Source organism: Egretta garzetta, unplaced genomic scaffold (genome assembly GCF_000687185.1).
Source record: "Egretta garzetta isolate BGI_Z169 unplaced genomic scaffold, ASM68718v1 scaffold258, whole genome shotgun sequence".
Lineage (NCBI taxonomy): Eukaryota > Metazoa > Chordata > Aves > Pelecaniformes > Ardeidae > Egretta > Egretta garzetta.
Window position 1 is genome coordinate 1,670,061 of NW_009260413.1, and position 21,861 is coordinate 1,691,921.

At 42.7% G+C, this 21,861-nt stretch overlaps 1 protein-coding gene across 1 annotated transcript in view; it reads left to right on the plus strand.

Moving 5' to 3' along the window:
* Positions 1 to 356: 356 nt before the first annotated feature.
* Positions 357 to 21,861, plus strand: part of SMAD1 (SMAD family member 1) — a 25,345-nt gene continuing 3,840 nt past the window's right edge. The window contains exons 1-4 of the mRNA XM_009643640.2: positions 357 to 756; positions 13,629 to 13,886; positions 16,573 to 16,689; positions 20,652 to 20,873. Coding sequence (XP_009641935.1) covers positions 357 to 756; positions 13,629 to 13,886; positions 16,573 to 16,689; positions 20,652 to 20,873 — 997 coding nt within the window. The remainder of the gene's footprint in view (positions 757 to 13,628; positions 13,887 to 16,572; positions 16,690 to 20,651; positions 20,874 to 21,861) is intronic.

Sequence of the window (21,861 nt, forward strand, 5' to 3'; positions counted from 1 at the left end):
CTGTCAAAGCTTTGTTGTTGTTGGTTGGTTTTTGGTCATGCCACTCTTGTGGGTTGGGGTAGGGTGGTGTTTTTAACTGCAGTATATTAATTTAAAAGGTAAAATTGTTTGGGTTTTTTTTTTCTATCCCTCTCATATTCTCCTGCAGGTTCTCCACTGGAAGGGTTTAGAATAATGAAAAGGCTGTGTCTGTCAAGGTGGGATGTCAGCGCTGCCTTCCTGGGACTGGAGGAGTGAAAAGGAGAAAGGACCAGAATTATTTGACTACTGACGCAATCTGCTGGACCCTGGTGGTGGTGGAAGAACAGGACAGTCTATCGTGCTTGGTTCTGTGGTATCGCCACAGTGGGGTCACCATGAATGTGACAAGCTTATTCTCCTTCACCAGCCCAGCGGTGAAGAGGCTGTTGGGATGGAAGCAGGGGGATGAAGAAGAAAAATGGGCAGAGAAAGCTGTTGATGCATTAGTGAAAAAACTGAAAAAGAAGAAAGGTGCTATGGAGGAGCTGGAAAAAGCATTAAGCTGTCCTGGTCAGCCCAGCAACTGTGTCACAATTCCTCGTTCCTTGGACGGCAGGCTTCAGGTTTCGCACCGGAAAGGGCTACCGCATGTCATTTACTGTCGAGTGTGGCGCTGGCCGGACCTGCAGAGCCATCACGAACTGAAACCACTGGAATGCTGCGAGTTTCCCTTTGGTTCAAAACAGAAGGAGGTTTGCATCAATCCCTACCACTACAAGCGGGTAGAGAGTCCCGGTAGGTTTTTCCCTATTTGTACCTTTACACCTTATCTGAACAATGTAAAGTATGGCAATTAATCATGTGACTCACCAGCTTAAATAAGCAAAAGTGGCTGTTTGCACATGTCAGATTCTTCCTCTGCAATTTATCTGCATGTAAGCATTAATTAGCAGTTCTCCCTTTCACGTGGCAAATGCTTCACTTGTGTAAATGTTTTATCACTACACAGAGGCATGGTCTTAGTCTATGCCTCAAGCTTCTGGGCCTGATATCACCTGGTTTTGTTGGTGACCGCTATCCCTGAGTTAATTTGGTTTTTACTGAATTGTGCAGATCAATGAATCTGTATGGAATGTTGCAAGCTAACGTAAAGGATTACTGCAGTCTGTGCATGAAAACCATTCTGACATACTACGGTAGTGGTATTATTCTTATTTCACTTCTATTACTTTTATTTCTTCATCCCCCAGGAGATAACATTGTCTTTAGGATCTCCCACAATTTTGGCCTTTTGAAAAGACTGTGATTTTAGACAGCAGAATATAATCTCCTCAACTTAAAGCTTTGATAGCCAGGTTTGGTTGTACGTGAAGCTTTACGGTCAGCTGTTCTGCAAGCGCAGTTTGCTTACCTGTTACCCATTTCCTCACTTCTTTTTAAGGTGCAGCCCATTCTCTGTCTCCTCTTCAAAGGCCAAACCTCTTTTTGACAAATCTGTGCTTAATTTTACTTACGCAAGTTTATTATCGGTGAATGCTTCCAGGGACTGAGACGAAATGTGCTTGGATGCATCTACACTAGTCTCCAGCTACTTGTGAGGTTGTACAGGGACATCTGCAGAAATGTGCTGCGAGCATGGGTGAACTTCCCTGGTTAGAATTTGGGAAGTCCATCTGTGTTAGGCGTTTCACAAACTGTGAAGCTGTCTCTGCAGAGTGGCATGGATGTCTTAAGGACTACAGTGGAAATAAGATTGTTGCAAGACTATTTCTCTGCGCATGAAATTGCGTTTGTCTTGGATCTGCATCACATGGTGCATACCTAGATGTTAAGTATTTCCCTTTAGTGTGTTCGTATTAACTTGGAAATCACGTGAACGGCAGAGGTAATACCCATAAATGTATGTATTTATGCAGCAGAAGCTTGAATAAAGGAACTCTGCGCTAAAGAAATGCTTATTAAAATTTTTTTTAAAAGGTTAAAATTCTTAACAATTCCATGTTAAGCAGAAGTGGGATAGTAAAATAGTTGTGTTCCTGTACTGCTAGCTGTCTGCATGTGTCTGTGCTAGTTGCTAGCATTCAGTATTCCAAAATACTGAAAACTAAGATTCCTGAAAGACATCTATTTCTGTCAGATTGAGTAACGGTTGGCCTCTTACTGTAATGTGAAATGACATGTTCTAACTCATTTTGCTTTAATCTTGGAAACAATTACTGAATTTGAGAACATTCTCATTTGGACCACTTACACTGTATTTAAAAATAAGTATTTGTAAATGTCCTGTCACTTCAATGAGATATGCAAGATAAAAATAGAACTTTTAAAAGGTGTCTGACTAAAATGTACGTTTTGTCTGAGTGCTGCTAAGTAGTTTAAGTGGTTGAGAAGCTGGGGTTTGGGTGTTAAGTCATCTTACAAATTTTGTATTTGGGAAATGGAGTAAAAAGTTAATAACTGTAAGCCTGAATTCCAGATTGTTCTTTGATTGTTTGGTTTTGGACAAGAGAAAAATCTCTACATTCATGTAGTCGCAGAATTTTTGCTGAGGAAAAAAAAATCTCAGACCAGTAACTTAATGAAGTTGGAGATGGCAGAAATGAAATGCTTCTCATTTTGTCCAGAGAGTGCCCTTTTTTAGGGAAAAACTAAATATTCTCGGTCAATTGCCTAATAGGGAACTGAGCAGTTTTCTTGTAAACATTAGGGCCGTAGTCAGTCTGACAGAGCTGACAGAACTATTTGGTCTTTCACAAGCTCAATGTGCTGCTCTAACCACTTAAAATATTCTGGAGGTAGCTGCTGACCCGGAGCTAGCGTTGGCTTTGGCTGAGGTGGTCTGTGAAACCCGGGTCTGGAGGTGCAATGTTTTATGCACGCTGATGTTGCATCTTGAACTTCTTAACAGCTTGCCAAGGTGTGAGAGTGGGATTGAAGCCCACTGTGGTTTTACCGAGGTCTCTGGCTGGGTTTGTAAAGGAGGAGGGGTTTATGTTGAGTCAGCCACAGATCCTGCCATTGTTTTGAGGGATATTGCATGGAGATGAGTGGGAAAATGTGGCTTTTGGAAACAGGTGGCAGCTGAACTCCCATTTGGCTTGGAGAGCTGTGCTTCATAACTTATGACTACTTTTTTTCTGTCCCTTCCTTGTTCTTGCTGTCCTCTAAACGTCGTCTTTATCTTCATTTCCTGACAGTCACTCCCAAATTCTGCTAACCGTTTTTTCCCATTTTTGCCAGGACATTAAAACACCATTATTGCTGCATAAGTGCTTACGCTTTGAGATTAATGGGTAGTGGGAATTAATGCATGAGTCACTGTTTCCAACAGTCTACGGACTTGAGCAAATATCAAGGTTTATGTTTCCAAGGCTATCATTGCAGCCAGGGGGGTTAGAAATGTACTTTCTTTTGACAAAACAAAGTTGGAAGCTCAGACGGTGTACAATGCGCGTTTTTGTGTGCAAGGTACTTGGTGAAATTCTGGCTCTGCTTGACCACGTGGTCTGTATTTAACTGCTTTGTGCAGGTGCAGATACTGCAGAGCTGAAGCGTACGGTGCGTGCATGGGATGGCATCTATACGTTCACTCTTCTGCTGGTTGTGGTGTGATTGGTTTCAGCGTTGTGTAAGTTTTGAGGAACGGATTAGTGGTAAATCCTCAAATACGTAAAATCAGGTAATGCTCTGTGTTGGGAAATGAGTGCTGTGGGTGCGTCTCAGCTTTCAGGTGCCAGAGGGATGTATGGATTTTCTGCCCTGATAACTTTATTCCATCCTTGCAAGTTCAGCTTGGAAAACATGAGAATTGGCACGCTGTGGTGTGTCTGTCAGCTACAAAGCTATACCTGAATCCAAATAAGATTTTTTTTTTTTTTTTTTTCTATTAGCCAGGCTAGATAGAAACAAGTTGTACACGGTCAAGAGGAGGCAGAAAACTACCAGCAGTCTCAAACAGGGAGCCTGCCGGGTGTCCCTGGGCGCAGGCTGCACTGCTGCCTCTGCGCAAGGAAGGGAACGTGGCATCTGGCAGGCACCTGGGTCTGATGTGGTGGTACCATATTCCTGCCTAACCTGACCTAGAGGCTCTGCGCCAGCACGGGTGCCTATCTGATCCTGCAGCGAGTCGATCAAGAAAACTGAACAGACAGAAAACCACTTTTTGGCACGGTTAGCTTTGCAAGCGTGGTGCCCTCGGCTCACTCGCTGCGGAGTCAGGCGGGGGGGCAAGGCAGCATGGGGGCACAGGGCGAAGGCGAGGAAGGGTGGCTTTCCTGTGGTGGCGTGACACTTGGTCAGCCTGGCATCAGCAGGCTGTCCCCCAGGTGATGGAGACCTGATCCACGGCGGGGTGCATGAACAGCTCCCGCTCGCTGTGCTGTGCCAAGCACAGCTGTTTGCGTGGCCTTGTGCTGAACCACAGCACAGTCACTTTTTCCCTCCCCTGCTGTGTTATCTTCCAGGCTGATCAGAGCAGCGCCGGAGCTCGCCGCATGGCTGCGGGAACATCTGTACCAACACAGCGCTGTGGATGACATGTGGGAAATGAGAGGAGAAAGTAGAGGCTGTTTTGTTGCTGGGGATGGGAACACAACCTTGTACTCGACTGCCAGGAAGAAATACCTCCTTAAGATGCGTTGCTGTAGCTCACTGCTGCTGTTTCATATGCCTGTTGTGTGCAGAATTATTTCTGGTGCAGGGTAGTTAATGACTGTCAAATTTCTCCCTTGGCAAGGCAAAGCAAAGCTTTTAATTAAGGCAGGCAGGGTCTGCATTTGATGCCTTTTAAAAACTGGCACACTCAGCTAAACTGGTGTGCTCACTTGGCTGAATCTGCTTTTTCTCCTCAGTTTTATTTTTTGGTTTACAGATATCTGGAAATCAGGCTCATACCTGGTTTGGGACTATCCTTCAGTACAATGAAGGCTTGAGAAATAATTAGGTGTAGAGCATACGGCTATGAGTAAAAAGTGAACACCGTGTTCCTCATCTCTCTCTGAAAATGCCACAAATGGCCTCTCAGGTTTTGCTGGAGAATGTGTGAAATGACATTTGGAAGTCCCTCCTGAGATACTTCCTTCCCTTCTCTTATTCCTTTGTTTTCTGTGGAAATACAGCCTCTGTCACTTGCCTCTGTCCTCAGTTATGTCAGTGGGATCGGGTGAAAGACATCATCCAGGATTTAAGGGAAGAAAAATTCTTTTGCTTCATGTGTGGAAGTGGTTGAAAGTGCAAGTGTATATGTAAATGGCTACCCCCTGCCCCGCCACTGAATGATGTCTCCTGAGAGTGTCCAAAATCTGCTGATACCCCCTCAGGGGTCAGGCTTGGGAGAAACCTAGTCTTCATTGATCTGAGTGAGCTTAAACCTGCCTTGGGAAATGCAGTTGTTAACTTTTCGATATTCATTTCTGGAGGTGCTTACTGATGCTCGCTGTGCTTGAAGCATGCAATGCCAGGGGGTACTAAAACTGGTCAGTCCAGAAGCAGCTCGTCTGTCCTCTGAAATATTCTAGTTGTATGGAGCAGCCCATTAGCACAGCCACTTGGAGGCAGAAGATAATTACACTGGTTTGGGTTTTTTGCAATTACCAATAAAGTATGGATAAAGAAGGCTGGATGATTGTTCTCCCTTAAGCTTCACTTCTTTAGTGAGCTGGCTGCAGTCTGCTCTACGTCAAGGGGCTTTATGAACCTGATGCTGCCCGTGTTCCACCCAAATTGGGGGGGATGTCATAGCAGCGGTTGCTTTTTTTGTGACATGGACAAATACGCTGTCAGAACAGTTGAATTTTCAATTCTGCCTAAAGATCGTGATGTTCCTTCCCATTATAAACATGAATTCAAAGTGGATGTCTGCTTCAGCAAGCTTTTTTTTTTTTTTTTTTTTTTTTTGGCAAGCAACATTTTGCTCAAATGTACAGCTGCTTTTTGCCACAAGAGCAGGCCAGGTCCCTGGGCTCTGAGGAGAGTGGTAGGTGTGTCGTGCTGTTTTTGCTCCCGGCGTGGACTCCTTGCCTATGACTTTAACCTGATTGTTTTCATATTTGTCTTTGATCTCCTCTGCTGTTTGCTCTAAGTGAGTCTCTGTAAGGCTGCACACCTACTGCAGGCACCAAGGGTGCAGAAATAAACTTGAAATGGTGGAAATCCTGGATAAGGCAGGTTTAGACTCACGCGGTCCTGTAAGTAAATACTCTTTGAATGCTCTCCTGTATGGTGTTGCAGCTCTGGTCCTCAGTGAAAGAAAAACAAGGCATGTTTGAGGGAGCCTTTTAATGCCATTTGAAATAACACAGATGTTTGTGCATGTTGGTCTGTTCATGCCTGCGAGCGCACTCTCTCTAGGTACTTTACAGAAAAATGAAATGGGTCGGTTAGTCATCCTCATCTTGTCCCCCTGTACTTGACCAGCCTAGGAACACTACATACAAAATTAATATTCCCAAACTGTTTCTAGGCAGGGTAAATTGAGAAGAGGATCTTTAAAAACCCGTCACGCCGTACTCCCCCTGCGCTTCAAATCTGACGCAGGCTGTTGCGGTGGCTTGCCTGTTGGATCGCTAACGCCGCTTTCGGCAAGCGGCAGGGGTCAAACGCAGCTCCTGGGACCATCAAACCGGCAGGTGCGCCCTGAGCTCATCCAGATCAAATTTGGAGCCAGGGGAGAAAAGTTGGGAGTAAAGAGGCCAGTCCCTTTGGGACCATAAGATTGCTTGGCTGGGCTTTTTGGGATCCCAGGGTTTGCTTGGTGGCTCCCACCCCACAGCACCCAGGAGAACGGGGGCCAGCACGAGAGCCTCCGTGCCATTTCTGGCCAGGCAGAAGAGAGCTTTGATGTCCTGGGCCCTGGGGAGCCCAGCAGAGCAGCTGCTGGCGCGACTCCCACAGCACCCGGCTTGGTGGAGGATGGTGAGGGAGGGGGAGAGGGCCCAGGGGAGCGAAGGCGAAAGGGAAGCTGCTCCGGGGGCTGTCAGGGAGGGGGAAAAACGGATGCATCCCTTTGGGTTTAACATGTAGAACCAAGTTAGAAAAATCCCTGTTCCTGCATAATTTCCATAGCAGGATTTCTGCACCTCTGCAGGCTGAGGGTGAGGGACCAGAGAGCATCATTGCTGAGGAGTTTTGCCCTATCGCTGTGTAATGCTGCTGTTGGGCGTAACTTTAAAAATAGCATGCTACAGCAGGTGGGCACAACTACAGGATGGTTCCCCAAAATAGCAAGCAACTGTCCGTTTGCTTGGGAAGTAGTGTAAAACTATCTTTTCAGTTTTGCAGAATTCTGTTCTAAAATACCCCACCAGAACTGACCTGGGGGAGAGGAATTGACATAAGGAGGCAGAAAGGAGGGAATGGTCTAAGTCTAACATCAGGGTTCTCCTTGTCTAACCTCATCATGTATTAGAAAAATGAGCTTCATTAAAGGGATAAAAGTTGTCAAAAAGGGCATGTTTCTGTCTTTTTTTTTTCTTTCTTTAAAATTAACCAGATTCAGCTGGGTGGGGTTTTTTTTCTGACTCAAAAGACCAGACTTCCAAGTTTTAACCTACTCAGTAGGATGGTGACTGTGGCTTTCGTACAGGTAATTTGAACTCTGGTCTGTGTAAATGTCTGAGTTAATATACACTATCACACTAACTTCCTCCTGTATCAGGACTGCTTCTCCCCCAAATCCGCTTTCAAGAACTCCTTCACTAATGTGCCTACAATTAGTACTAAATTCTGAAATTGGCCTTGACAAATGTCAGTTTAATCAAAATGTTAGCTTATCAGAGCATCCGCAAATAAAATCTAATGTTAGCTGAATATTGTAATGCAGGAAATGTACTAATATTACTTGCCAAATACATTTAGACCAGATGTCTGATGTAGAAGGAAAGTCAGTAAAGCAACAACTGCTTTGCTTTTTTTTTTTTTTTTTTTTGCAGTACAGTCTTCAGTTGTAACTATGTAAAATGACAAATCAAGGTGTGGGGTCTACTGAAACTGCAAAACAAAATTAAGAGTTGAGAAAACAAGATGTCTGTCAGCTTTCTCCCAGAATAGAAAGTCTGGCATGTTTGTCCGGCTGTCACCCCAAAGCAGGCTGCTGAATAGCTATTATTGAGCCTTTTCACATGCAATTACTAGAATGTAGGTTTGGAGCAAAAGTCTAAAAGGCTGGCATTTCTGCTTCTGAGAAAACAGCAAAGCAAAGCCGTGCTACTGCAGCCAATAGCACAGCCTTGCTTAAGCCAGGTGGTATTGGAACAACATAAAGTAACTAGATCCCCAGAGACTGCTTTTGCCACAACACTATTAATTTTTTTTTTTTTTTTAACCAGGAGTAAACTCTATCCTAAGTATAGACATGTAAGTGTCTTTTTATGTGAGAACTTGTCCTCTGGTCAAAGAATATTCAGTTTTGCCAGGTCTTGTTTTAGGCAACCCGGGAAAACTTAATGACGTTAAAACTTTTCTTTCTGCTTGGCGTTTTATTGTTTACAAGCAAAATCTTGGCAAGACCTTTCAGTCGGCATGCTTCAGTGGCTCTCTAATGCTACAGACAGCAAGCAAAGCTAAGCTAAGCACATTCAGTTGAGCGTAGGGTGGTACCTGCTCTGTTCCCACCACGGGACTGGGCTGCTCACCAGGATGCCTCAGCCAACTTTGGCTGCTGTGGCCTCAACGGCAGGAAATTAATCTGGGATTCTTTAGGAGGCTTGAAATGTGTTAGTTTAACACTGCTGCTGTGTTTTTTGGTTTGCTTTTGGTTTGGTGTTTTTTTTTCTTCTCCTAACTCTTTGTTTTTCTTAGAAAATCCTGCAAAGATGAAGTTGTATCTAGAGCGTGGAGTACAAGCTGCAAGTTCCCCTGCCTGATGTTTTTGTACCCATTTCCAGATAGCATGAACTGGCGTGTGAGGATTTCCCTCCTTCCCAACCTGCAGTTCTATTTTTCTAGTAAAATGTAACTGGCTTTGCATAAATTCATATGAAAATAGAGCTCTATGATGCTTGGAAATTAAAGTGCACTGTGTAATGATAGTGCCCTCAGGTCTTTATTAGGGCTGAGGGCCCTGTTGTGGTATAAGCCTGTACAAACCCTTCTATGTCGACCAAGTTGCCATGATTTTTAAGAGCAGAAAGTGCAGCAGCAATTGCTCATCTCTTTTTTTTTTTTTTTTTTTTTCTTTTTTTTCCTCTCTCTCTATTTTATAAAGCTCACAGAAGAGGTAGAATCTACTTTGGCAAGGAAAGATGATCAAAGTCTGGTTTCTTATATGAGGCCCCATGTATTTCATTACTTCGTCTTCTACTTTCCAGACATGGAAAGAGAGATACCTACCCAAATCTTCATGTAACATGCAAAGGGGGGGAAAAAAAAAAAAGAGCCCCTGAGGGAAACTAGCTGTCATCTGGGCCTGTGTAAGATAACTGAAATCCATCTGGATAGAAAATATGCTAATGTAAAAGTACAGCAGGTCCTTTGGCTTGGATTAGGGTTTTTCTTTTTTTTTAGAGAGAAACTTTAAAAAAACAAAGTCTCCAACTTCTGAATGTAACTTTTTATGTTTGCTAAAATCATTATCTCCAGAATGGGAAAATAGAACAAAAAAGAAAAATGAAGAAGATCTTTACTCTAGGACAGCACACCTGTTAGTTTTCTGAAGAACGGGACGATGTGCTGGAGGGACAAGGAGTGGAGATCCGTAGCTTGCTTCAAAGGCCACCATTGCATTTTCATAAAAGCAGTTCTGTCTTGGTGTGGTTAGTTGGCACATTTATCTGAACAGCCAGGTTGTCTTTGGTCTATCTTCTATATTTTTGGCATTCTTGTCTCATAGATTAAATGGCCCTGTGGGTGAAATTGCCCTGTAGCTGTAATTTCTTTAATACAGCTCGACTTGTTTGGTGCAGGCATACTCTGGGTATCATTTGCATGGTAAAAACAAGCTACCCAATTCCCAGGTTGTCTTGACAGACACAAGATCTTTTCTTAGCTGCAGTTCCACAAACATACCCAGCCTGGCTTCTGGGTGGTTTTTCTTCCTCTTCAGCCATTACTGGTAGCGTTACTGCTAGCAGTCGTGTGTTCACTCTCAGGTCCAGGTCCATATCGACAGAAAATCTTGGAGCAAAATTTAGCCACGGTATAGCCCATAAAACCTTTTAATCTGATGTTTGAGGAAGTGTAGAAATCAAGCTGTAGGATGACTTGTGGTTCTACTCCATTAACTGGTTTTAACCATTTTAATGAGGTTGAATTTGCCAATCTGTTGCAGTATCTTTTTAAGACAACAGTGTATTTAATAGTATGTTTCCTTTAAATATATGCATCCCTACTGAAAAGAAACAGTGATAATTTTTTTTTAAATTTTTGTACCTAAGGTAAAGAGGAAGGGAGAAATCCTGGCTTCAAACTGTTAGAGCAGCGTCCTGTGGAGATCTGCACAGCAGAGATGTGCGCTGCTTCATCCTTTTACAGCAACAGATGTGCTGGCTCCACACAGAATCCCCACTCCTGCTTTCTCCCCTTCCCTTACACCCCTTCCTGGAGCTGGCAGCTGCAGCAGAGAGCAGCCTCCTCTCCTGCTGCACCGAGCCTCGGTGGTGTGTTGTTCCGTGTGGTTGAGGTCTGCAACCTGGCCAGCAGCTCAGCTGGGTGGTGAGGGGAGCAAGAAGGGTATGTGTCCTCCTTTACATGCTGAACCCCTGGCATCCTTCCATACTTGCGAAGGGCCCGGTCCCTGCTCACGTCTTTGCCCCTGAGCGAACAGCGTTCGGGTTAACTCCTCTGTGGCTCTGGTAGGAGCAGCTAGCCTGCAAAAAAGGCCGTGAGCTGCAGGGAGGGCAGGTTATAGCAGCAAGTGACTGTCTTGGCATTGGACTAATTGGAGCGCTGTAGCCTCTGTCGCATGCAGTGTGGCCTTTCAGGGCTTCTCCTCCTCGTTTAAGGTTGTCTGTACGCAGTGAGGATGTGAATTAGGGGCAGCACTCAAAGTAAATTCTGCAGTGATATTTTCGAGACCATTTGTGCAGTATCAGTACCAGTTGTATTCTTTCCCCCCTTTCCCATGTGTGTTTTGAAGAAGTTGGTGTTAAATCATTTGCGGTTGAAGTAGTTGGACAAAAAGTATAGATTTGTGTGAAAGAGAGCTGGGAAGAGGAGACTTGTTCTCATTTTGAGTCCTTCTAAACTTCACCAGTGGTTCTGCCTAACAGGAGAGAACATGCATGTATACCTTGGGAAAATCTGGGGCTGCTTTATTTTAATTACAGAAAACATACAGAAAATATCCTGTTCTTCTGCTATTTTAAAATGCTGTAAATCGTGTGGCTTCCTGTGATGTCATCTGTGTCATTGTTTAAATGTGCTGTAGGGGATGGGAAAGGTAGGTGATGCACTTTCTGCACAAATTAACTTCGGAAAAGTTAGTGGTTTGACCTTCATCCATAGGAAAGGAAGAGATAGGGAAGCTGTGTTTTTTAATGCTTGGAAAAGTAAGGAAGAATCATAAAGACAGGAAAGGGAAAATACTTTTTAACACATGATCTCATTGTTACTTTTTTCACTGGTAATTTATTGGCCCGCCAAATGTTGACTGTGACAATTAAATAGTGCTTGACCTCACTGCAAAAGGACTGCTGGGTTTAAAAGAACAAGCTTAATTCTGAGAGGTCCTGATATTCAGAGAGATTGGGTTTGACATTTGCCGTGATGTGAATGAGGGGATTTGTGGTGCCCACCTGAATGTTGAATAATTATTATTTTTTTTAATGTCTTTTTCTGGTGACATGTGAGAATGGCTACATTAGAGGCAAGGGACAGTCTGCACAGCCAAGGGAGATGCAGTTTCTCCTGGGGTGTTTTGTAATTGAGAACTCCCATAGAATGGCAGATGGAAGTGTTTTATTTCAGAAAATGCTGTAATTAGGAACTTTTATATTCTTTGTAAAGTGGAGTTGGTTAAAATTTTCGTATTTAAATGAATCTACTTAGGGGTGACATCTGCCTCAAATATTTGAGTTCTGTTGGAATCTCAGTGGAGCTGGTCTAAGGAAGTGAGATATCAGATTAAATCTTTAAAACCTGCTTCTGACTCCCAACGGGCAGCCTTAATTTTGGTAGTGAAGGTTTGGCCTGGTCTATGTGTTGAGTGGTGTCACAGAATCACAGAATGGCAAGGGTTGGAAGGGACCTTGGGAGATCATCTAGTCCAACCCTCCTGCTAAAGCAGGTTCACCTAGAGCATGTTACACAGGACTTCATCCAGGCAGGCTCCTGGTACTCTCAAACTCCAGGACACTCACATGGTATCTGAGTGGTTCTGTATAAGTAAAGTGCTGGAAGAGTAAAGATGCCCCAGTGACTTGGAAGAACTTGTTTGTCTTGGCAAGATGATGGGTTTTTTTTGCAATTCGTTTGTAATTCAGCCTTTTAGTGAAGCAGCTGCCTCCGAAACACCTTTCTTAATCTGAGTGATAGTTATGTCTGTACAGGGTTGGGGTGTATACACACTCATGTTCCTCTCCTGTGGGCCCACCAGGTGCTGGGGACAGGGCAGGAGTCTCAGGGAGAGGGGGTGATAGCCTGGCTTGCTTTTGCTGGTTTTTTGTGGGGCTTTTGGCACCCTCCCTTGAAGGCAGGCTATCCCAGGGGTTTCTTCCAGTCCTGCTCACCCATGGAGATGGGAAATGGACGGGCAGATGCGGAGAGGAATAACTTCTGTATTTCACTTCCCCTACTTTGTGCATGTATCTCCCTCTCCCTTCCCTTGCCTCTCCTTTCCCCCCATTGTCCAAAAATCTCAGCCTATAACAAGACTAGCTTTTAATCCATTGAGTAGCTTGGACTTTGCTGTGAGGCATTGAAAGATAGAAGCTGAGGCACTGGAAAAAAGCTGATTTTTTTTTTTTATCTTGCTGTATCTGGTATCATGTTCATATTCCCAGTTAAAAAGAGACCTTTGTTTCCCTGCTGATGAGGAGGCCTTGGGAGTGTGGTAAGACTAGTAGATTCTGATGTGTGCTCTGATCCCATAGTAGCATGTAGTTGGAGCTCAACTGCTGCTCAGTTGGGTTTTTTGAACTACATAATTTTGTTTAAATTGCACATTTTGTAAACGGACTTGAAGAGTTAATAACTGGTTTAATACAAACTTGTAAGAACATAGTCCAGGTTAAAAATAAAATTACAGCTGTTGGGACCAGACTGAGTTCAAGGCCTGTTAGTATTAGTATTGTCTTCAGAAAAAAATCTGTCCTTATTAGCAAGGTTTTGGGTTACAAGCCATTACGTGATTAGCAGGATCACAAGCGCAGGAAAATGAACTGCATGTCAGCATTGTAACGTGCTTACTTCCCAGCATTTCTTTGTGTGAATAAAACTAAAATGCAGAATTGTGGTTTGTTCTTGGCTCTTCCTCGCTGGCCCTCTGTGAAAACAAGCTCCCATCTGGCAAACCAGGTAGGTAGCACGATTGCTATGAATTCAAGCTGTGCAGTAACTGGCTATAAGGAAGAGTTCTTGCTTAGACATGCGCTCCTAGATTTGACTACCTTGTTTTTAAGACAGATGTGAATATGCCCTAGGGGAGGAAGAACATGGGTTTTTTCCCTGTATAGCCTAGTCCTTCAGAACTGAGTCTCTAACGTGGTGGCTTTTCCCTCTTTCTCCCTTTGCAGTCCTTCCTCCGGTGCTGGTTCCAAGGCACAGCGAATACAATCCTCAGCACAGCCTCTTGGCCCAATTCCGCAACCCGGGACAAAACGAGCCCCACATGCCACACAACGCTACTTTCCCGGACTCTTTTCAGCAACCCAATAGTCACCCGTTCCCCCACTCGCCCAACAGCAGCTATCCAAACTCGCCTGGAAGCAGCAGTAGCACCTACCCGCATTCTCCAGCCAGCTCAGACCCAGGAAGCCCTTTCCAGATGCCAGGTACAGTCGACTTCGGTTCCTCTTCAGAAGGGAGAAGGTGGTTGGACAACACTGGTATCTTTTTTTTTTTTTTTTCCTTAATACCAAGTTATCAGCCAACACTTGTATTTAATAGCGAGCTGAGAGATGTAACGTAATAAAGACTATGTAATTGCTTTGCCTAGGAATAATATTGAGGGTTTTAATATTGTGCCTCTTTCAAACACAGTTAAAACATTACAGTGAAACCCTTCTGTGGTGGGGGGAGGGATTCAAAATCTTTTGGGGACCGGTTCAACAGTTTAGCCCAGAAAGCATAGAGTTTAATGCACAAGAAGCGTAATGCTACAGATTGTCCTTACTTAAGAAAGGGATCACCATAAATTCAGCATCAGGCTTTAGTTCTGCGGAAGAAGGATGTTTCTCAAGGGGATCATGCTACTGCTACTTGATAAAATTTCTTCACATAGTGATGTAATTTCAAGAAACAAATATACTTTGACTGAAACCCAGTTCCTTAAGACCCTGAAAAGAAATCTTCAGGCTGGTTTACTTCCAAAAGTCAAAGACATAACAACCTTTCCTTGTTGACTCATGTCCATAGAAAATTCTGTGAAGCTGTCTTTTTGGTTTTTTTAGCTCTACATGTGGATGGATAAAAACACTGCAGAAGCAGTCTGTGACAGAATTCTTCGTCTAAATGCTAGAAGGACTCCATACAAATGCTTACTGTTGTTCTTTTTGCATGTTTTCTTCCAGGGCTGAGGGAGGGTGTGTGCAAACAAAGTGGCAGACTTGTGAATATCTGTTTTCTATTACATGAAATTAACAGCCACAGATTTCTGCTGCTGATAGTTGTTTCCCTTTAAAATTTTTCTCTTGCGAGTGAAGACTACTGAAATTGCAGAGGCAGAAGTGAAGGAAGGAAGGAGAGTTTCTACCGACTTTCCTAAAAAATGTGAAAAGTTGCTGCAAAACCAGCTGTCTTTCCTCCCTTTTTTTTTTTTTTTAATATGATTGGTGTGGTTGGGGCTCTTCCAGCAGAGATAAAGGCTTCTCTAACAAGGCCTTCCTGAACACTGGCTTGTGGAAGTTCACTTGATCTTTGAGGGTCTGTTCTGTCTGCATGCCTGTAAAGACAAGTCCGCAGCTGCAGAGAAGAAATTGAATTAGAGGAGAGGTCAAGATGCTGATGTCCTTGATGCTTGGCTCTGGGTAGTTGTCCGTCTTGCACTAATGGGGGAAGAGGCTGACTTCTGGAAAACGCATACAAAAAAAAGAGCAAAGCAATTGTCCAGAGATCTTGAAAACTTTCTAGATACCGGCTAATTTGTCGTCTGTGGCCTTACAATCTTGTTTCCCTATCTATGCATCACTAATGTTGAGTTTGCACACACACGAACATTTAAGGCTTAGTAAAACATAAAACTTAAAACTACAGAGTAATCTGTTAGGCTTTTAATGCAGCCCTGTTGTTATCTCTGTCTTTCTCTGCTGGTCTGTCATCCAACTGAGGGGTATGCAGGCAAGGGAATTAGCAAGGTACCTGTCAGCATTAGATGTAAAGCCCTCAGAAGAGTATCTCCTAAACAATAAGCGGTTAATAGATTTCATTAAAATGTGTTAAAAAACAAAAAAACACCCCTCAAAAACCCCAAACTTCCGAAGCCAGTGATATGATTCTCCTGCCTTTTGTTGATGCTGACTTGGTTTTCAGGGTTTTGGAGGCCTCTGTGATTATTTGCTGTGGTAGTTTGCAATCCAAGCTCTCAGGAATGGAAGTAAATGTGGGCTGAGCAGCAGCAGCGTTCACCAGGGATAGTACAGTGGTAATCTAGTATCACTCTTTGCAGCAAAAGCTTTGCAGGGGTCAGGCAAGGGTTTCTCTCTTCTGCATGTGTCCAATTGATTTGGAGGAGAGTGTCCTCCGGTGTATTGGGAAATGGTGACATCGGCAACTTCCAATGGCTTCTAAGAAGCCATTTGAGAAGCTTTCACAGGACTGAAATAGGCAGCTGAAGGGCAACGTGAGTATCTGTCTCGGATGCTTCAAGCAGGGCTGAAAGCAGCGTATTAGTGAGTACGGTTGTTGTGCATGGGCTAGTTTTATGCTAGAGATTCAATCCTGAACAGGGTAGTACAGCCAGTAAGAGACACTGACAGATAAAGTCCTGCTAATTCTGTAGAATTTGGGTTACTGAATATTCTCAACTGTTCCCAGTCTAGGGAAACGGCTAATAATTCGCAATGACAATAATAAGGTCCTGGATATATCTGGGATGTTTGCATGCTTCATGTTGGAAACAGAAAAGTTCGAACTGAAAGTTTGCTGCTCCAACTTCTGTTCACGTTTACCATATTTGATATCTACCTCTGGCCTGGCCCTGAGACCTCTGTGTGCCTTAATGTCTATATGGCACTTTCAACCTACAAAAAAGGTGGGCTGGAAACATAGCTGACCTTTCTTCTGTGGCTTGGTGGAAGGAGGGAAGTGACTTGTTTTTATTGCAGTTGTGCATAATATGCACAGTAATTCTTTGCTTTCCTGATTCAAGGTCCGTGATTGCTTTCTCAGATTTCTGGTGGGTGGAAGTTTATAGCTGAGTCAGGCTGGAAGCATTTCCAGGCTAAAATTGTTTATGTGGGTATGTATATATACTTTAAAGAGAGGAAAGGACTTGTGTATCTCTGACTTTTCTATATTTAGCTGATACTCCCCCTCCTGCTTACCTGCCTCCGGAAGATCAGATGACACACGATACCTCCCAGCCAATGGATACCAACATGATGGCACCCGCAATTCCACCTGATATACACAGAGGAGGTAAAAACACTTCCTTCTTGTCTCCCTCTTCGCTTCTTAAGTGTAAAGAACTTTCAGAACTTACTTTTGATAATTGCATTTTAATTTTGGATATATGTTGTTTATGGAAATTTTTAGCTGTAGAAAAGAAAAAAAAAGCCACCCATGTAATTTTTTTTCTGTTGTTGTAAATGATGAAACAGTAAATCTGGAGATAAAAACTTAGAAATGTGAATATTTATTTAGGACAAGAAACTATCACATGACTCTTTAAAAATGTAAAATGTATGGGGTTTATTACTTTCTTACTCCCAATCAACTCAACAACCAAAGTAATTTTATATTCTGTATCTCGAACTTCTGCTAATCACCAAGCAGGAAGAATTCCTATGACACTGCACGCTTCTGCATGCAATGCTGAAATTACATGTGTGCAAGGAAGGGAATCTCTTTCTCTCTTATGATTGCATTGATTTATTGGAACAATGGAGTTAATGCTGTATAAAGCCTACTGACTTGTGGATGACAGTAGATATGGTCAAGTATAGCTCTCCAAGCAAAGACTTGGGCAGAGGATGGATGCTAATACTGTCACTTACATAAATGCCCAGAGACATTTTACATGGGCAACTGGAATATCTGGTTTTTTTCCTCCCAAGATAGTAAATCACATAAAATTTTCTTTTCTTAATATGTTTTTGTCCTAATTCTAAACTTCAGTCCTTAAAGAGTGTGCTCTGCTTTTAATAATTTACCCTTTTCCTGGTCATAAGGGCGTTTGAGTTTTTTTCATATTTTGTGTTGTTTCACCCTCTCTCCCCATTTTTATTCCATCTTTGAGTCATGCAGGGATAGCACTTGGTTCAGAATTCAGAGCTGTCTGCCTGAGGTGTGGCATTGCTACGGACTTTAAAATCTGTATTAAAAAAAACCCTATTGCTTTATGTACCATGACACAGACGTCTTTTTACGCATTGCTTTTTAAAGCCTTTGCAGCCAGCCGTGACTGCTGAGTAAAGGCTTTAGCACATTCATCACATTGTGAGAAATAGCCCCTTTAGAGAGCACATAAGCTTACACAGTTGTGGCCCGTGCCAAGAAAGAGCAGCAAGCTGGATGCCGTGCCAGAATGATTATCAAGATCACAAGCATATAAAAAATTAACTGCTGTTTGATATTTTTTTCTTTTTGTAGTTGTTTTGTTGCTAAGCTTAATGTCTGGTTTCAGGAAGTATGTTTGCCCTCTTAGAACGATTTGGATAGCTTTTGTGCTAACCTCTCTACTCTGTTTGGAATGTGAGTTTTGCATGTGATAAACCCCATCTGTAGCATTTCCACTTTTCGCTGATCCGGTACGCTGTGTGTATGTATAGTCCTTGCTGGCCTGAAGTACATTCATCAATGTTTATGCCAAACTGCAGACTTTTGCATGTTTGTCCCTCTCACAAAATACAAGAGTACTGTAGAATGACTCTAGTACGTGAGAGTTGATAAGGAGAAAAGGGCTGCATGTTTGTCCCTCTCACAAAATTGTACAAGAGTACTGTAGAATGGCTCTAGTACGTGAGAGTTGATAAGGAGAAAAGGGTTTACATTTTTCTTCTTAACATTCAACCATTTCAAAATAAAAAATGTGCTATTAGCATTTTTTCCCTTCTAGCAGTTTATTACAATGGATTTTCATCTCTGTCCTTTCATTTAAAAAAAAAAAAGATACTTCTTTGTGCCTTCACGTGTTTATTATTTGTATATGTATGCTGTAATTACAGTACTTTAAAAAAAAACAAAACCTGCTGCAGGTTGTAAAAGAAGAGTTTTTACTGTGAACTTACTGCAGCATTTCTGTTGCAAACTCTTTAGAAGCATGTTCTTCATGGTGATTTGTTAGTCTTAAGAGATTTGACTTAACAAGCTGCATCCTGTCAATGAAGTTGGGTAATTTCCATTGTTGGCCCATGCTGGGAATAGAGAGACTAAACGCACCTGCTCTGCATGACTTAAAGCAAATGTAAGGAAGTTAGTTTGAAATCTGTGTGAGAGAGATATGATTCATTCTGTAAGAATGGCCAGCTGGCAAGATTTCTTCCTGACTTTGAGAACTGGGGCAAAGCTGCAGCTTTGATAATTGCTGGCATCTTTACGGGAATTAAAAGTGTAGTAACCTCTTACTAATAATTAATGACTGATTTTTATTATTTTTCACTGTGTGGTTTTTTTTTTGGTTTTTTGTTTTTTGGTTTGGGTTTTTTTTTTACAGTGACGTGAAAGGATATAAAATGCTAGGGTATCAGGAAAGATCTTTTTACCAGTGTTTTAAGCAAGGTATCGGTCAGCGGTAGACACTATGCTCAGAAGTTTTGCGCAGTGATGTAGGATGTGTTACTGTGCTTTTGATTATTTGCCACCTTTTGTGTCTGCTAGGTGCTGCTGGTTTGGGGGGAACTTTTTGGGGTTTGTTTTGCATGTGTCAGAAGACTCATAGTGGTACGATCTGTGAACAGAGGAAAATATGAATGCTGGTCTTAGATGGCTGGTTTCAGTAAAGACTTGGGGCTGGGAGAAGGAAACCTCTGGCCAGAGAAACAAGTTTTCCTGTAATACCAGTCTGATTTTCATTTTAGCACTTTGACCTGTAGTTGGAGCTTTCATCTGCAAAGTTGGTATTTTAGCAGCAAGTCCAATTGTGCTAGGCTTCGCAGTGAAAGTGTCTCCTTCATTTAAAAGAAACCACATAAAGCAACCACATCCCTTCGCTAGCCTCCTTTTATTTGGAGGCAGTTTAATAATTTGTTGCTGAATTTGGCACCTGAAAGAATGTGCACTGGATGAAGATATCTGAAGAAACCTGTGCTGTTGTTGGACACCCAGTGGGATTCTTTTTGGTAAAGGCTTTTGGTACCATCTGGAGAAATTGTTCCCCACACACAATCACAGTGTCACCTCAAGGCTTCCATGTGTTTCTAGAGGTTGATGGGTGGAAGTCATGAACAAGGCATTTCCCATCAGCATTCTGCACAATTCCCAGCTTCAGTTAGGAGCTGCTGAGGAGGAGCTTCATGTTACCGGTCTGGAAAACCATGTTCTGACAAATCCTTGCTCTTTTACTCAACAAGTAATTCTTCTGGTCATGAACAGTTGCGGATTTTGCATTTGGTAGCACTTGATGAATAAAAGGTTCTCATTAAATAATATGTTCCTCCATTTCATCTACCCTTCAGCCCAGCATATCCTGCACGTTATGCTCTTGTTCAGCCTCCAATCCCAAGCAGTATCCATTCATACTGAAGATGTGCTTCGTGCATGTTCTGCAGATAAATGTTGATATCTCTTAGTTTTTCAAATGTCCTGCCCTTCCCCAAGAAGCCCAGGAGAAAGATTTATGCACGCTCTGAAAGCTGAAAGATTCATTTGCTGACTGTATATTTAAGCTACCCGGCTATACTTCTTGGTACCCAAAGTTACGAATGGTCTCTTGTGAAATGTGTGATGCTGTTTCTCCCTGTCACCATGCAACTTTGCAGTAAGCACAGAGATGACTTGTAATTTGGTAGCTGAGTAAAATGAACTGCAGTAGAAGTTCATTTACTAAATGGGAAAGAAAGCTGAGCTGTACAATTGCAGCATTTCTCTGCTGCCTGGGCCCATACCATCGCGTGTTGTAGAAAATGTGGCAGGGATATCGGGGCACTGTGTGGTATGTGCCCAGGAGCTTCCTACACTTTTCTGTTGATATCTAGTGCCAACCGTTGTCTCTTGTGAGTCTTGTGCAAGTAAAATTGAGGTGAAATTATTCTATTGTATGTCTGTGGCTGTGAAAAGATAAAAAATAACTGAAGACAGAAGAGCCTTCGTTTAGCTGCAATTGCTTATCCGGCTCATCTTTCAGTGATCTTCAGCCAAAATCTGCAGGTTTATGAATCTTTACATCTCAAGCCTGTATTCCAGCGCCGTTAGATTGTAACGTTTCCATTGTTGCTTTACAGATGTTCAGGCAGTTGCTTACGAAGAGCCGAAGCATTGGTGCTCCATCGTCTACTACGAGCTGAATAATCGCGTTGGGGAGGCATTCCATGCTTCTTCCACCAGCATCCTGGTGGATGGCTTCACTGATCCTTCAAACAACAAGAACAGATTTTGCCTGGGGCTGCTCTCGAACGTTAACCGCAACTCCACCATTGAGAACACTAGGCGGCATATTGGCAAAGGTGAGTTTTGGATCTTTGCATCCTCTTTTTTTTTTTTTTTTTTTTTTTTTCCTTTGGGTGGGGATTGCGTTTCCCCTAGACATGACAACCTGGACCACTTGCCTCAAGAGCAGGCTGGTCTTCCCAAGTACATGGGATAAGCGCTTGTGTTAGTAAATATATAATCTTCTGGCCAGGTCTTATAAAAAGTATTATTCTTACCTGGTGTGTAATTACAGGAAGCTTTTACGCTTAAATCAATTTTTAATTGCCCGAAGGCACTCATAATCTTCATTAGAATGAGAGCTTAAGGCAGTCTGTCTAATGAAATGTCTTGATTTATCTTGATTATTGGTGTATATGGAAATCCAAATTACAGTTCTTGGCACCAAATTATTAGCTAGCCTTAGTTCCAACATAAATTAGCTCTCCTAACACGTATTTAGAGTGACAACCTGCTAAAACAGTTTTTCCAACTGCATTTTTCACAGGCTGGTGACTCTTTCAGTGGGAATTTTGTGCTTCTCTTCTATGACTGTGACAGTTTCCTGCAAAAGAGAAAAGCTTCTGTTTTGTGTCTGACTTTATACAGTCCTCTTTTCTGAGAACTTGCCTATAATGCAAATGACAGGCAAAACTGACATTGCCTTTTGCAGTGGGGCATTCCTAAAAAAGCAAATTTTTTTAGGTGTTCACATTATTAGTAAACTCTAAATTTTCTGAGACAGTTGAGGGTTCAGCATGCCCAAGCAGTGGGGTGTATGTTCTAAGTGCCAGTTAATCATGTCAGTATCTTCCTCCTCAGAAGAGGAAAGAATTGAAACTGAAGAGAACTGTCAGGTCTGCAAGTTTGAGCCCTTGGTCTGGAGAGCTTTTATCTCCATGAGGACTTGTGGAGCTCTCAGCAGTACACCACACCTGTACTGTGCCACTCATGTCCTAAAACCTCTTCCTTTTTTTCCTCCCCATCCATCTTACCAAGTATCAGGATATTTATTTAACACCTCAT